Source organism: Ursus maritimus, unplaced genomic scaffold (assembly GCF_017311325.1).
Source record: "Ursus maritimus isolate PB19 unplaced genomic scaffold, ASM1731132v1 scaffold_3, whole genome shotgun sequence".
Classification (NCBI taxonomy): domain Eukaryota; kingdom Metazoa; phylum Chordata; class Mammalia; order Carnivora; family Ursidae; genus Ursus; species Ursus maritimus.
In genome coordinates, this window is record NW_024425563.1 from 21,944,951 (window position 1) to 21,960,720 (window position 15,770).

The following is a 15,770-nucleotide window of genomic DNA, read 5'->3' on the forward strand; positions in this document are numbered from 1 at the left end:
TGATGAACCTTTTCCTCAGGATTAGAAGTTCTTCCGAAGAACATGCAAGAAAAGTAACGATTGGATTTTTTTAAAACCTCAAAACCACTAGCAACTTTAACACATTTGGGGCTTTCTTCCTACGGCAGCACCCTTATTACAAGGATATTTAAGAATTTATGTCGGATGAGAACACTTGTTTTTGTGAGAAATGCTTTGTCGTCGCTGATGGGTGTCTGGACACGTTACCACAAACTCTACCCTGCAATTAGCTGCCCTGCTTAATAAAATCTGCTGGAAAATGTGAGTCCATAAATACCCTAAGGAAGCTAAAAGTATATTAATATACAGAAATTCAGCTTGTTACAGTTATTACTTTTTACTGCGGGTTCAGAACTTGGTCTGAATTTTTGCTGCTCAGCTTTCTCCCCGCAGAAGAGTGGGAGCCACAAACACTAAAGCTGTTTCCTTGGTAACGCTCCTAGCTCTCATCCCTCCCCCACCCTCCTCTTCTCGCGAGAAAGTTCGTTCTTCCGGTAACTGTAGTCCCGCAAGCCGGTAGCCTTCGCCTTCGCTCTTGGCTTCGCGCATGTGCAGTAGAGAGTGGCGCGAGCCGGCGGCTTCCGGCCGAAGAACATGGTGCGTTTTGGGGGTCATTTTTGTGCTTCCTGGACGTGGAGTCCACGCGGGCTGTGGGATTTCCGTGACTGTGGATCTGCCGAGGGTTCAGCCAAAGGGGGGTGTGGCCAGGCGTCCCATCACCTGTAGTGGAAGGACGAAAGAAGCAATAAGGGTTGCTAAAGTTTGTGCTGGGAGATCAGGGAGGGAAGTTCTGGGGACTGGAAAGTTTTGTCTCGCGTACTGGGAGGCGCGAAGGGTGCTTCTCTGAACTCTATGGATACGACTCTAGATACGGAAAGGTCTTATGTTTGTCTGAGATGAGGCCTAGGGAAACAAAGGAAATATAAATCCCATGTGGACCCAAACTGCACACTCCCCAGCGGCTCTCATTCCCTTCACACCATGAGTGTTTACCCTTATAAAACTTCAATCCTTACATTTTATCAGCAGCACAGTAAGGGTGTCTGGCGTGCGAAAGCCCGAGTGCAGAGTTGTTTACGATGGTAGGCAGTTAATGGCTTCTGTGTGAAGATGTAAGAGGAGAGTCTTTAATGGCTTATAGCTAATACGGAATATTTTCTCCCTAAGCTTGATATTTTGAGTTTCTTAAATTAGCGCTTGGGCTAGTCCTTGTAACATATTCCAGAAGTACAATACAGAGTAATTGTGGATGTAATCACCATCCTTTAAATACAAAATAAGACATTTTTATTCATTGGAAGTATTCTCTGAAGTGACGAGCCAGTTCTCTGTTGATTACAATATGATGCCAATAAACTTATAATTTAGGGTTCCCTTTTCATATAATAATAGTAAGATGTAAAAAAATTTGGAAAGACATTTTAAAGATAAGGAAAAGTGCAGTTTGTTAGTTACTCTTTTAAAGGACACATGTTTCTTCAATGGAGAAGTCGTTTCTCTTCATTAATTCTGGTGCTTTTTATTTTTTAATAGATGCAAGGGGAGACAAATCCTAGTGCTTCCCTTATTGACAGAACCATCAAGATGAGAAAAGAAACAGAAGCTAAGAAAGTGGTTTTAGCCTGGGGACTCCTAAATGTATCTATGGCTGGAATGATATATACTGAAATGTAAGTTAATTAGCCAAAAAAAAAGCGAAACTTAGGCCAGTGGTCGGTTACACAGGTTTGGTGTTTGTTTTGATTTTGGGTGTTTGTTGTCATTGTTGTTTGTTTTTTTTTAAGATTTTGAAAAGCCTTTCTAATTTTTTCAGGACTGGAAAATTGATTAGTTCATATTATAATGTGACATACTGGCCCCTCTGGTATATTGGTAAGTAATTAATTTTTACTATGATTTAGATTTATTACCATTGAAAAACTGCATTCGTGTTTAATTCAGTTTAGTACTCATTCCTGCATTCCATAAATATTCGAGTATGTACTATGTTCCAAAAACTGGGAATACAGCAAGAAGGGAACAAGGTCCCTGCCCTCTCGGAAGGAACTTTTTAGTAGAGGAAACAAATTAAACAGTATAATTCCAGGTAATCATTGGAGTTCCATGATGAAAAACAAGGTTTGGTGAAATGCCTTCCCTACTTCCCTTCCACTGCTCCTTTCAAGAACAACCAGATTTCTGTTCCATTGATGCCTTTCTCAGTTTCCTTGTTTCTTCCTCTCTGTCTGCTTCTCTCTGCTCTTCAGTAGTCCTTGATTTTGAAGAGAATTTATGGCCATCAGAGTGAATTCCATAGTCTAATACACATATTAACCTGGAGTCTGTGATAGGAATGTGGTGTGGCAAGGAAATAAGCAAGAGTTTTGAAATCTGCATACCTGAGGTATAATCATGGCTTCAGGAACTGGCTGTGTGTTCTTGGAAAAGTCACTTGACCTCTCTAGTCAAGTGAAGGTGAAAATGTTTATTGTATAAGGTTGTAAGAATTAGTGATCGTATTTTTTTTTAAAGATTTTTTGTTTTTGGGGCGCCTAGGTGGCTCAGTTGGTTGGGTATCTGCCTTCGATTCAGGTCATGATCCCAGGGTCCTGGGATCGAGCCCCATGTTGGGCTTCCTGCTCTGCTGCAGAGCTTGCTTCTCCCTCTCCCTCTGCCTGCTGCTTTCCCTACTTGTGTTCTCTCTCTGTCAAGTAAATAAATAAAATCTTTAAAAAAAAAAAAAAAGATTTTTTGTATTTAAGTAATCTCTACACCCAACATGGTGCTCAAACTCACAACCCTAAGATTGAGTCACATCCCCCACCAAATGGGCGAGCCAGGTGCCCTGATAAGATTTTGAAATTCACTAGTTAATGCCCTAAATAGAGATTTATGTGATAAACATTGTATATAGTAGACATTCATTAAATGGTAACTGTTACAAGGAATAAGAAGATAGTTTTCAATTTTGTTAACTTGCTGAAGTATGAAGAATTTTGTCCCCCCCTTAAATGTTCTACCCCCCTTTTATAAATAAAATATATTGTTCTTTTCCAGAGCTTGCCCTTGCATCCCTCTTCAGCCTAAACGCCTTATTTGATTTTTGGAGATACTTCAAATACACTGTGGCACCGACAAGTCTGGTCGTCAGCCCTGGACAGCAAACGCTTTTAGGGTTGAAAACAGCTAGTAAGTGTTTTATATCTTTTGCAAAGGTGGGGGAAAGGTTGGCAATAAATCTTTCTCAATTTAATTTGCCCTTTTTATAGGCTGAGCTGGAAGGGACTTCTAAGGCCATCTGGTTCAACTGTATTAAGCAAGTCTATAATAAATTGTCTTAAGGCCAAAGATTATCATTCCTATTTGTATAAACTGAGTGGAAATAATATTCAACAGCCTCATGAAAGTTTGTTCCACTGTTTAAATACAGTTAAAATTAAATGACTAACTCTTATCGCATTGAAGCCAGTCTCTTACTTTGAAATCTGTGGAAATGGTAAACAACTACTTTGTGTCCTTAGGTAATAATACGTTATGTAATTTGACAACCAAGTCACCCTATTACTTTCTCTTTTCTTGAAAAAGATTCCGTTCATTAAATCTGTTTTTATAGAAATTTTGTTTATACATGCACACACAGCATTTATTCGCTCATTTATTTATTTATTCTTTCCTTCCTTCTAGTTGTACAGACTACTCCTCCACATGATCTGGCAGCAACCCAAATCCCTCCCTCTCCACCTTCTCCTTCAATTCAGGGTCAGAGTGTGTTGAGTTATAGCCCATCTCGTTCACCCAGTACCAGCCCCAAGTTCACCACCAGCTGTATAACTGGATATAGCCCTCAGCTGCAAGGTCTGTCATCAGGGGGCAGCGGTTCCTATAGCCCTGGAGTGACTTACTCTCCTATCAGTGGTTATAACAAGGTAATGAATCCTTTCTCTTGGCCAGTCACATTATTTTACAATTGGGAGCTACCTTGAAAATCAGCAAATGCGTCAAAACTCCTCATTTTCTCACTGACGGAACTGAAGAACAGTGGGTAATTGACTTGCCCAAATTGCCGTTATAAGAGCTAAGAACAGAACCCAGATCCTGATACCTAGTCAGAAGTTCTTTATACTACATCCTAAAATAAAAGGGAAAAAATTAGCTTTTGCAAAGATAATGGACTGAGGGTCACCATCTAGGATCTTTTGCAGGGTTTTTCATCCTATTTGAGACTATAGTAATTTTTTACTTTAGTTTCTAAATTCATGTTTGCCTTCTTTCTTGCTTGTTTATGTGAAACTTTTGTATATCCTTATAAAATTTTAATGCTTTCTGGGATGCCTGGGTGGCTCAGTCGGTTAAGCATCTGCCTTCAGCTCAGATCATGATCCCAGGGTCCTGGCATCGAGTCCTGCATCGGGCTCCTTGCTCAGCGGGGAGCCTACTTCTCTGCCTGCCGCTCCCCCTGCTTGTGCTCTCTGACAAATAAATAAATAAAATCTTTTTAAAAACCCTAAATAGGGGCGCCTGGGTGGCACAGTGGTTAAGCATCTGCCTTCGGCTCAGGGCATGATCCCGGCAGTATGGGATCGAGCCCCACATCAGGCTCCTCCGCTATGAGCCTGCTTCTTCCTCTCCCGCTCCCCCTGCTTGTGTTCCCTCTCTCGCTGGCTGTCTCTATCTCTGTCGAATAAATAAATAAAATCTTTATAAAAAATAAAAAATAAAAACCCTAAATAAATAAATAAAATTTTAATGCTTTCATCATGTTGGATTACCTCCTAAGCTAAAAAGCGTTGGTAGCTGGACTCTTGAGGATGGACACCCCTTTCGAAAAGGATGATTAGAAACCTTCATTCCAACTCCCACAGTAAAGTGGGATGTAGTTCTCATTTTTGGACTTGATAGAAGCAAAATTGACAAATTTGAAATTATGGCTCCTGCCTGAAGCATAAGAACATAAAAGGAGCGTTAAAGAGATGGTCAGAGGCGCCTGGCTGGCCCAGTCAGTAGCATGTACAGCTCTTGATATCACAGTTGTGTGTGCGAGCCCCATGTTGTGTGTCAAGATTACTTAAAAAAAATCAGGGGCGCCTGGGTGGTTCAGTCAGTTAAGCGTTTGCCTTTGGCTTGGGTCATGATCCCAGGGTCCTGGGGGTCAAGCCCCACATAGGGCTCCCTGCTTCATGGGAGTCTGCTTCTCCCTCTCCCTCTGCTGCTCCCCCTGCTTATTCTGTCTCTCTCTGTCTAATAAATAAACAAAATCTTGAGAAAAAACATCATTTAGAAGGGGGGGGATGATCACATTTTCAGATGCTCTCACTAGTTAGACTAACATCTCTATAGCTGCTAGTTAAATGAGGAATGTCTGGAAATGAAATCAACACACTTCCTTTACTCTTTACATAATATTTCTTTATAATGAAATTTCATACTACTGGTTACCTGATAATAATTTTGGCAAGTAACAGAATTTAGGACATTTTGTTCAAGTTAAGTATTATGAGGAAATGTATATGTAGTGATAATTCGTAATCTATAGGTAAATATGATGTGTAAAAATAGCTTTCATTTTCATGAGAAAAGAAAAATCACTCCTAGTCTTACCACCCAAATATAATTTGTTTAATGGTCACTTAATACTCATCTAGTGAAAATACTATAGTTTACTCTTGAATAAGTAAGTTATTTTTATTTCTTAGAAACTATTACTAATCTGTACCAAATAGCTCTTCACATAAAGCTGGTAACATTGTTTAAGTATCTTTTTCTACTAGATTATAACCTCAAGTATAAGATTGTGTGTTTTTGTTTTGTTTTTTATTTATTTATTTGACAGAGACAACGAGAGGGAACACAGGGGGAGTGGGAGAGGAAGAAGCAGGCTCCCAGGGGAGGAGCCTGATGCGGGGCTCGATCCCAGAACGCGGGGATCACGCCCTTAGCCGAAGGCAGACGATTAATGACTGAGCCAGCCAGGCGCCCCAAGATTGTGTGTTTTTATTCATCTTTGTTTTCTTAGCACAGTGTATGGAATATAGATGCTATATAAGTATTTGTTGGACCAAACTAATACCTTGGAAAAGTTAATGAAATGGAATAATTATTTTTCTAGGGGAAAAATGCCAAGATTGACTAAGAAATAGAAAACCTAAATAAATAGAGAAGAAAAATTTTAAATTTTAATCAAATATATCTGCAGAATATATTAGAGCCCTGAAATTTTGCTGTTTGAGTTCTTTTAAATTTTCAAGAAACAAGTTACTTTTAAACTTTTGATTATGGAAGTTTTCAAACATACCTGTTACCCATCTTCAATAGTTACCTACATTCTACTAGTGCATGGACAGCTAATTCTGATCCAGTAAAACACGTTAAAAGCATAAATTCTATAGTCAGAAAACTGGATTGAAATCCTGGTAGGATCTTGAGTGAGTTACCTAGCCTCTCATATCTAAAATTAGTACAGTAGTAATATTTACCTATTATTGAGAGGATAAAATAAGGTAATATATATTATGCATAAAATATGCCCCTTAAGAATAAACCAATTAATGAAACAACAGCCCAAATATCATCATAGCATGTGTAAGGATTTTTTGTAAGTAGGCTCCACGCCATTGTGGAAGAGGATTAACATTTTTATTTTCAAACAGCATTAAACTAATAAAAGATTTTTTAATCCTTGATTTATCACAAGCTAATATAAATTTTTTTTTTAAAGATTTTATTTATTTATTTATTTGAGAGAGATAGAGACAGCCAGCGAGAGAGGGAACACAAGCAGGGGGAGTGGGAGAGGAAGAAGCAGGCTCATAGTGGAGGAGCCTGATGTGGGGCTCGATCCCAGAACGCCGGGATCACGCCCTTAGCCGAAGGCAGACGCTTAACCGCTATGCCACCCAGGCGCCCCACAAGCTAATATAAATTTATCATGAGACCCCAGTAAAAATAATTATCAATGTATGGAGTAAATAGTTGATAAAATAGGTAATACAGTGACCAGTAATTGTATTTTTAAAGTGTTTAACTTCATTAAGTGTAAGGAAACAAGTTAAATGTAAATTTTTAAAAATTCTTCTGTATCAAATAAACATTTTAAAGTAGTAATGCTGATGGGTATATACCAAAATAGGTCCTCCTGTCAGCTTTCTTATGAATTGTACTTAGTTTAACATTTTCATTTAATAAAGTGGGAATATGTATTTAAATATTCATATGCTTTGATCCAATAATTTCAGTTCTAGGAATCCCCTGAAGGGCGTCCTCAGAAATTAAGAAAAGATTTATGTACAAAGATGTTAATCATAACATTATTTACAGTGGCCAAAAATTGTAGACAGTTCAAATGTCTAGAATAAGAGAATGTAAAAATAAATTATGGTATATTTGTACAATGAAATATTATACAGCCAGTAAGAAATACTTAAAAAGGGTTTTACAGGAAAACCTTGGTTAACTTAATAAAAAAAAAAGACGAGGGGACACATGGGTGGCTCATTCGGTTTCTGTTTGGGTTGTGATCTCAAGGTTGTGGGATCGAGCCCTCCTCTGGCTCAGCAGGGAGTCTGAATTCTCTCCCTGTCTCTTTTCCTCTGCCCCCCCCAACACACACACGCGCACGCACTCTCTCTCTGTCCCCATCTCTAAAATAAATAAATTTAACTTTAAAAAAATGAAAATAAAAAAACAATGAGGTTATAAAGCTAAACAGTATTATCTCAATTATGTAAAAGCAAAAATATATAGATATAGCTGTGTACATTTAAAGATTTGAACATAAAATATGAAAGGGGATTATATTCTCTCTAGGTTGTAGAGTTAAAAGTATGACTTATTTTCTTCAAACTTTCCATTTTTTTAAAACATGCATATATTGCTTTTTTAAAAAATAGACTTTATTTTTTAGAATAGTTTTAGGTTTGTAACAACACTGAGAGGAAGGTACAGAGACATGTTATATACCTTTTGCCCCCACACAGGCATAGCCTCCCCCCAACTATCAAAATCCCCCACCAGAGTGGTACAGTTGTTGCAGTTAATGAACCTACATTGGTACATCATTATCACCCAGAGGCCATAGTTTACTTTAGGGCTCACTCTCGGTGATGTGCATTCTGTGGTTTTGGACAAATAAATAATGACATGTATCCGCCATTATTGTACGGTATCATAACTGGGTCATTTCATTGCCCTAAAAATCCTTTGTGCCCTACCTCTTCATCCTCCCCAGTCCCTGGCAACTACTGATCTTTCTACTTTCTTCATAGTTTTGCCTTTTCCAGAATATCATATAATTGGAATCATACAGTGTGTAGCATTTTCAGATTGGCTTCTTTCAGTTAGTTATGTGCATTTAATTTCTTCCATGTCTTTTCATGGCTTGATAGGTCACTTCTTTTTCTTTTTTTTCTTTTTTTTTTCTTTTTTTTTTTGAGAGAACGCTCATGTGTGAGTGGGGGATAGAGTGAGTGAGTGGTGGAGGGGAGAGGGAGAGGGCCAGAGAGAATCTTAAGCAGGCTCCACACCCAGCCCGGAGCTGAGTTGGCTTTGTGGGATTTGATCTCATGACCCTGAGATCATGATCTGAGCCGAAATCAAGAGTTAAATGCTTAACCAACTAAACCACCAAGGTGCCCCATAGCTCATGTCAATTTAATGCTGAATACTCCTCCATTGTCCAGCTGTACCACAGTTCATTCACCTACCGAAGGATGTCTTTGTTGGTTCCAGGTTTTGACGATTATAAATAAAGCTGCTGTAAACATCTGTATGCAGGTTTTTGGGTAGACATAAGTTTTCAACTCCTTTGGGTAAATACCAAGGAGCGCAATGGCTAGATCCTGTGCTAAGTGTAGTTGAGTTTTGTGAGAAACTGCCAAACTGTCTCCAGAGTGGCTGTGCATGCATTCTGCGTTCCCACCAGCAGTGATTGAGGGTTCCTGTTGCTCCACATCCTCACCAGCGTTTGGTGGTGTCATGGTTCTGGATTCAGGCCATTCTAATTGGTGTTGTATTACTTTTTGAAAGTCAAGAACCCAAACAAATAAATTTCAATAAAGAAGAAGTTCTTTTATTTTGTATAGTTGGCAAGCTATAGTCCCTCTCCTTCTTCTCCATACCCTACTACTGTTGGACCAGTGGAGAGCAGTGGATTGAGATCACGCTACCGGTCTTCACCCACTGTCTATAATTCCCCTACGGACAAAGAAGACTACATGACAGACCTACGAACCTTGGATACTTTTCTTAGAAGTGAAGAAGAGAAACAGCACAGAGTTAAGCTGGGTATGTATGTATATTTTTTGTTAAGTCTAATGTACATGTTTTTGGTGTTACTTTACAATTATCCTTAACTCATTTTCAGTATTTTGATACCTGTCCATAAATGTTTCTTTTTTACTAACATACCTTGTATAGCTTAGGAGAGAAATATATTTTGGTTTTATATTTTGTATAGTTAGAATTAAGCTCACCAAATTTAAGAAGTAAAATATAGCTGAACGAGAAATCTTCAGCCTTTCATCTACATTAAGATTGAAAGCTTTTTCATATAATGTAAGTTATACTTTCTATTTAAAAGTCGAGGCTGTCATATGTTTTTAAAGCAGTGCATAGCAAAGGTTATTGAAGTGATCATTGTCTCGTTTGGGTCCTTGGGAAGATTGGTGTGGCGGGGAGGGATGAAGAGAGAATGGGTTTACTACAGAAGTGCTGCTGTTTTTCTTAACATTTTGAACTTGTCTTTAGTTTACTTTGGGAAACAATGTTAGCAAATCTTAATCTATTTGGGGTGGATTTGATTATAACAAAGTCAATTATTTGAAACCAAATTGGGTTATTGAGCCAAGTAATGATTTTTTCCCCTCAGGAACTTTCACAGAAAGCACATTAGGTGCTAAAGTATGGCCACAATGAGGAAGTCCGTTATTGGGCCATGGCTCTTTGTGTCACTTGAAATCTCCCCATTGATTTTTAATTTAATTTTGCCTGAAAGTGCCAGAAATGTCAAAGAAACAAATCAATATTATCTTGTTATTTGTCGATGCATGCTTTTTCTTCTTGTTAAATTTTGAAATATTTCACGTTTACTGAAAATTATTAGAGTATAATGCAAAGAACAACCGAGGTTGTTCCCTCTACATATCTGTCTTATTGAGATATTTTCTGGGTTCCATTTTTATTTCTTCTTTGATCCTTTGGAGTTATTTAAAAGTGTCATTAGTATTGCTTAGAAGTATTATTAGTGATTGGTGTTGCTTTTCATTTCCAACATACGAAATGAAGGCTTGGTTATCTTTTATTTTTCCCCTAAGTGAATTGTGCTGTGGCTAGAGATTGTGAATTGTACCCTGTCAATTCTTTGGTATTTCTTAAGACTTGCATTTAGGCCTGCTTTGTGTTCACTTTTTATAAATGGTTCTTGGTATATTGAAAAGAATGCATAGTCTCTAAATATTGGGCTCCATATTTGTTCATTGAACCAAACTTCTTGAAGGTGTTAAGTCTTTATCTTATTAATCTTCATCCACTTGATCTATTAGTTAGGAAGAAAGTCCGTTAAAAGCTCCCACTGATTGTCTTCCATTAAATGTCTCCTCATAATTCCATCAAATTTGCTAAATATGTAGGAAATTATGCTAAGTGCATATAAATTCAGGATTCTTAATATCATCATGGTCATTCCTTTTATTTTTATCTCTTAGATTTTTTGCCTTCAAGTCTATTTTCTCTGATATTAACACAACTGTACTAATTTTCTTTTGGTTCGTGTTTGCCTAGTATATTTATGTCCATCCCCATACTTCTAACCCATTACCTGTATGTTTTAGGTAATTTAGTATTTTGTATACATTAATTTGTAAATAATAAGTATTTTGTGAGGAGCTACTTTGAGGCGGTATAAATATCCTCTTCCTCATCATATTTGACTTAGTAGCTTTAACATCCTTTCAAGTTTCTTTTCTTTTTTTTTTTTTTTAAGATTTTATTTATTTATTCGACAGAGATAGAGACAGCCAGCGAGAGAGGGAACACAAGCAGGGGGAGTGGGAGAGTAAGAAGCAGGCTCATAGCGGAGGAGCTTGATGTGGGACTCGATCCCATAACGCCGGGATCACGCCCTGAGCCGAAGGCTGACGCTTAACCGCTGTGCCACCCAGGCGCCCCAAGTTTCTTTTCAAAACTGATTGTTACCATGTTGGTTCTCATAGTGACTTTCTAATTCCATCATTCCTTCTTTATTACTCCCTTTTACATTTTTTAAACATCTTTTGTGATAAAATATGCATAATATTTACCATTTTAACCATTCTTAAGTGTATAAGTCAGTGGTGGTGAGGACATTGACGTGTCGTGCAGCCAGCTTTTACATTTATTTGTTGGCGTTCTGTTGTGAGATAGAGCTTTTTCTCCCCAGTGATGTCCTTTATTCTGACGGGTACATGGTCTCAGATTGGGCTAGTGGGATCCTCTGCCTTCTGTTTTGTTTGTTTGTTGTTTTATTTTACTTTCTAGCACCTGAAGATATTTCAGGCTCCTCTTGTACTTTCCCTGTTTCACTAGCTCCGGAGTCAGTCTGTTTCTCCAGGGGCCATGATGACTCTTAGTGGAGAATGATATTAAGAAATTAATGTCTGGGCACTGGATATGTCACTGTTGATGGGACGTCGTTACTCTAGGTCCTTTCAACAGACAACTGGAAATATATGTACACACAGGCGCCTATATGTATTTCTGTATCTGTCCATCTATATATATTAAAAACCATGAGTTCATACTGATACCTCCAATTCCAGTCCAACTACACAGGGTTTATTCCAGCGTCCTCCCTTTTCATGTTTATAACTCCTTTCTCCAACAGTAAGAAACCAGGTCACATTTACTTTTAGTCATGCATTTTTTTGCTGCCTGGCTACTTCATCCTTCATTAGTTCGCACGCATCCCTTAAGAACATGAACATTTTCCTTTCTAACTACAACATAGTTATCGTACTTAAGATACGAGCATTATTCATATTCACATTTCTTCTCGGTTGACCCAATAATGGCCTTTGCAGCATTTTTTCTCTTCTTTTTACTGATGGAGGATCTGGTTCAAGGATCATGTATTTCTTTGTCACGCTTCTTTTGTCTTCTTTAATGTAGAACATTTGTCCTTTTTTGTTTATTTTATTTTTTATGACATTTACGTTTGAAGAGATCAGCCTAGTTGTTTTGCAAATTTGGATTTGTGTGGTCATTTTTTGTTATTAGATTAGATGAGAATCAGTTTAAATATAATTTTTTGGCATGGATACAGCTTGCCAAGTTGGTGGTGGTGTGCTCCTTTCAATATATCATATCAGGAAACACGTGATACCATTTTGTCCCTTTATTGGTAACATTAAATTGGATCACTTGGGCGAGATGATGGCAACCTTGGCTTTCCCTTTTGTATTTAATAAAAAATGTGTAGTGTAATACTTTGAGACTTGTGCATCCTGTTTCCCCAGTAGCCTTTCACCAAGTGGTTTTAGCATCCAGTGATGGTCCTCTTCCCAAATGAGTTAATGCAGTGGTGGTTGCAACGTGGAGACTTTCTAGTACTTCCATTTCTTCCGCATTTAGTAGTTTGGCATTCTTATGTTTTACCCCTCACCCCACCGTTTGTTTTAGCCAGTTTGCCCTGATGCTTGCTTCTCCCTTAAGCTCTAACTTGCTGTTTAACTCATTGAGTTTTTTAATTTGCTGTGGGTGTGTGTTTTTTCCCCCAGTTTTCAAGGTTTTGCTTGGTTCTCTTTAAAACATGCATGATTTGTTTTAGAATATCTTGTTTTGTTCTTATGTTTTCAATTCTTATCTCAGTCATTTTAAACGTAACTTTTAAAGTCTCTGTCCAGTCGTTCAGTTATCTGAAGTTCTTGGAGATTAAATACTAACATTTTTGTCTTGATTCCTTTGCTTGGAACCCTGTTTTCCTCTTGTGATTTATAGTTTTTTTATTTGTTTTTGGTGAGCTCATCTGCAGTAGGGTCTTATTTTTCTGTGCTTTTCTATCCTGGGCAACCTGGACAGAAGCCTTGTCTCCTCCGAGCAATTTTCTGTTTGCCTCTGCCAAGTGCCGAAGGAGTATCACTGACCTTGAACTAACTTAGGTAATTTCTGGACTAGGAGGTTCTTGGACTTCACAGGTAGTATAAATGGGTATTCTAGACCCATACGAAAATGGATAATTTTTAAATCCCTGTACAACCAAAGACAGACAAATTTCCTTGTTATCTCCTGGTGCCAGTGGACAGATTTTTCTCTTATCGACCAAAAATGTGGCCCTTGAGGTTCCTGGCCCTCTGCCGGGTACAGGGGATAGAGGTAAGAGAAGGGTCTCAATCCAGCTCTACCTCTCCTGGGCCTGCATCCTCATTACAGTTCCCGTTCGGGCAGTGAAATCCAAGCTGATAGTTTCCCAAAGCCTGCAGAATTCTCCAGAGCAGCCACAGCACCGCTCACAGGGATGCTAGGGAAAAATAATACTTCCTGCCCTCAAGGAGCTCAAATTCTGTTTGGGTAAAAAGATAAACCATAACCTTAAAGTGTGATAAGTACTCTGGTAAAAGCCTCTAGAGGATGAGGTTCCCATATGTAACTATTAATATTTCCCGAGAGTAAATGTATGCGTTTAGAAGTGTGACCGGCAGTCTCTCTTAGTACACACAGGAGTTACTATGGACTATAAAGAACGCAGTGTAGTGCAGGGAAAAGCGAGTGTAGCTGCTGACCCGAAGAGTAGCTTATTAATAGTAGACTGTAGTTGTCCCATTCAGAAAGAGCTACTAAAAATTCAAGCAAGAAACTTCGTTAGCCTGTTTCTTTCCTGAAGAAATGTGTCTTTTGTTTCTTGCTGAATCATTTGGAAGTCTTAGGGAACGAAACAAGCTGAATTTTACAACAAAAATAAACAGACACTTTCAACCACTTAGAGCTCTTCACATGATGTTGCTCAGAAAATATTCTTTTTAATTTTTAGCACAAGCTCAAATCTGTTCTGTAAAGAAAAAATGTCAGGGACGAGGGAGGAGAAGAGTCCCTCGGGGCTTTGTCTTTCTCGTTTGCCCTTGCCTGGGTGTCTAGATACCCAGTGTTCGTGAGCTAACTCTGGAGGTCAAAGTTATCACAGCGCACACCGATGCTCTTTAAATTCATCATTGTAGGGAGTCCAGACTCTACCTCACCTTCCACCAGTCCTACTTTCTGGAACTACAATCGTTCTATGGGAGATTATGCACAAACTTTAAAGAAGTTTCAGTATCAACTTGCCTGTAGGTCTCAGGCCCCCTGTGCTAACAAAGATGAAGCGGATCTCAGTTCTAAACAAGCCGCAGAGGAGGTAAGTGGAAAATAAAAGTGACTTCATATTTTCGATTGTAGATTGTTAGAAAGTCTCTTCTACTTCTGGAACTTTTTTTTTTTCTGTAATCTTCACTTTTTAAAAAAGATTTTATCATTTGAGAGAGAAAGAGAGCACAAGCAAGGAGGAAGGACAGAGGGAGAGAGGCAGACTCCCCACTGAACAGGGAGCCCGACGTGGGGCTCGATCCCAGGACCCCAGGATCATGACCTGAGCCAAAGGCAGACGCTTAACCCACTGAGCCACCCAGGTACCCCTGTAATCTTCACTTTTACTGGCTAGAAACATAAATCTGGCACACATTAAGTAGTGGAAAAGCTCCTATCTAACTTTGTGCACCAAAAGCTGAATTATATTGTATGTTTTATTCTTTATAACACATAGTTGATGTTACCATCCTGCCTAAAACATTTTTCTGCATTCATTTATAAAAAGGTATCTCAAGTATCTGTTTGTACTTAATATATAAAACTGTTGCTTTTAAAATACACTTGGATTTGGGGTGCCTAGGTGGCTCAGTCAGTTAAATGTTCGACCCCTGATTTCAGCTCACGTCATAATCTCGGGGTCCTGAGATCAAGCCCCTCATCGGGCTCCACACTCAGTGGGAAGTCTGCTTCTCTCTGTCTCTCCCTCTCTCTTTTCCCCTCCCCCTGCTGTCTCTCGCTCTCAAATAAATAAATTTTTGAAAAAATAATAAAATACACTTGGATTAGAACATTCAACAGTCTGTAACCATCAGTTTAATATCAAATATGAAATTTTTATTTTATTCATAAAAGCAAGAATGTTCTTTAAACATACCAACATAAGGAATTTTAAAGATGGGTCTGTGCATGAATAGCAACCAAGTGGGAAGTAAGAAAATTATCACGTATTAATTAGATCAATGTCCATGTTTGTGAAGTTCTTTGTCGGGTATCTTTTTCCACGTATTTTTGAGAGTGGAGGAAAATGACTAATTTCTGGCAGGATTTTACCTCACTCATTATTCATTTTAAACATATTTTTAATAGGTTTGGGCAAGAGTGACTATGAATAGACAACTTCTTGATCATATGGATTCATGGACAGCAAAGTTCAGAAATGTAAGTGCTGACATTACTCTTTGGACAATACTAGTGCCTCTTAACATGCAAAGAATGTTATTAGAATATAATTTGAGGTGTTAATTGCTAATTAGAATAATTAGCAATTTAATTATTATTAAAAGTACAATATGGATGGCACATATATAAGAATAAACACGACATTTACCTTATGGTGTCTGTTTTCATCAGATTTTTTTCTTTCCATTTTAGTCAATCAGTTTATTTTGAGTGGATTAAGGGATAATATATTTAGTTATTAAGATCTTCTTCCCTTTCCCAGCAGCTCAATTTTATTTTTTTTC

General features: G+C 38.2%; 1 protein-coding gene across 1 annotated transcript in view; it reads left to right on the forward strand.

The window, feature by feature from the left end:
• Nucleotides 1-509: 509 nt before the first annotated feature.
• The window catches only part of TMEM209 (transmembrane protein 209), a 32,062-nt gene continuing 16,801 nt past the window's right edge, over nt 510-15,770 (forward strand). Inside the window, exons 1-8 of the mRNA XM_008705877.2 lie at nt 510-618; nt 1,555-1,691; nt 1,835-1,893; nt 3,058-3,189; nt 3,685-3,926; nt 9,078-9,279; nt 14,181-14,356; nt 15,394-15,465. Coding sequence (XP_008704099.1) covers nt 616-618; nt 1,555-1,691; nt 1,835-1,893; nt 3,058-3,189; nt 3,685-3,926; nt 9,078-9,279; nt 14,181-14,356; nt 15,394-15,465 — 1,023 coding nt within the window. The 5' untranslated portion in view covers nt 510-615. The remainder of the gene's footprint in view (nt 619-1,554; nt 1,692-1,834; nt 1,894-3,057; nt 3,190-3,684; nt 3,927-9,077; nt 9,280-14,180; nt 14,357-15,393; nt 15,466-15,770) is intronic.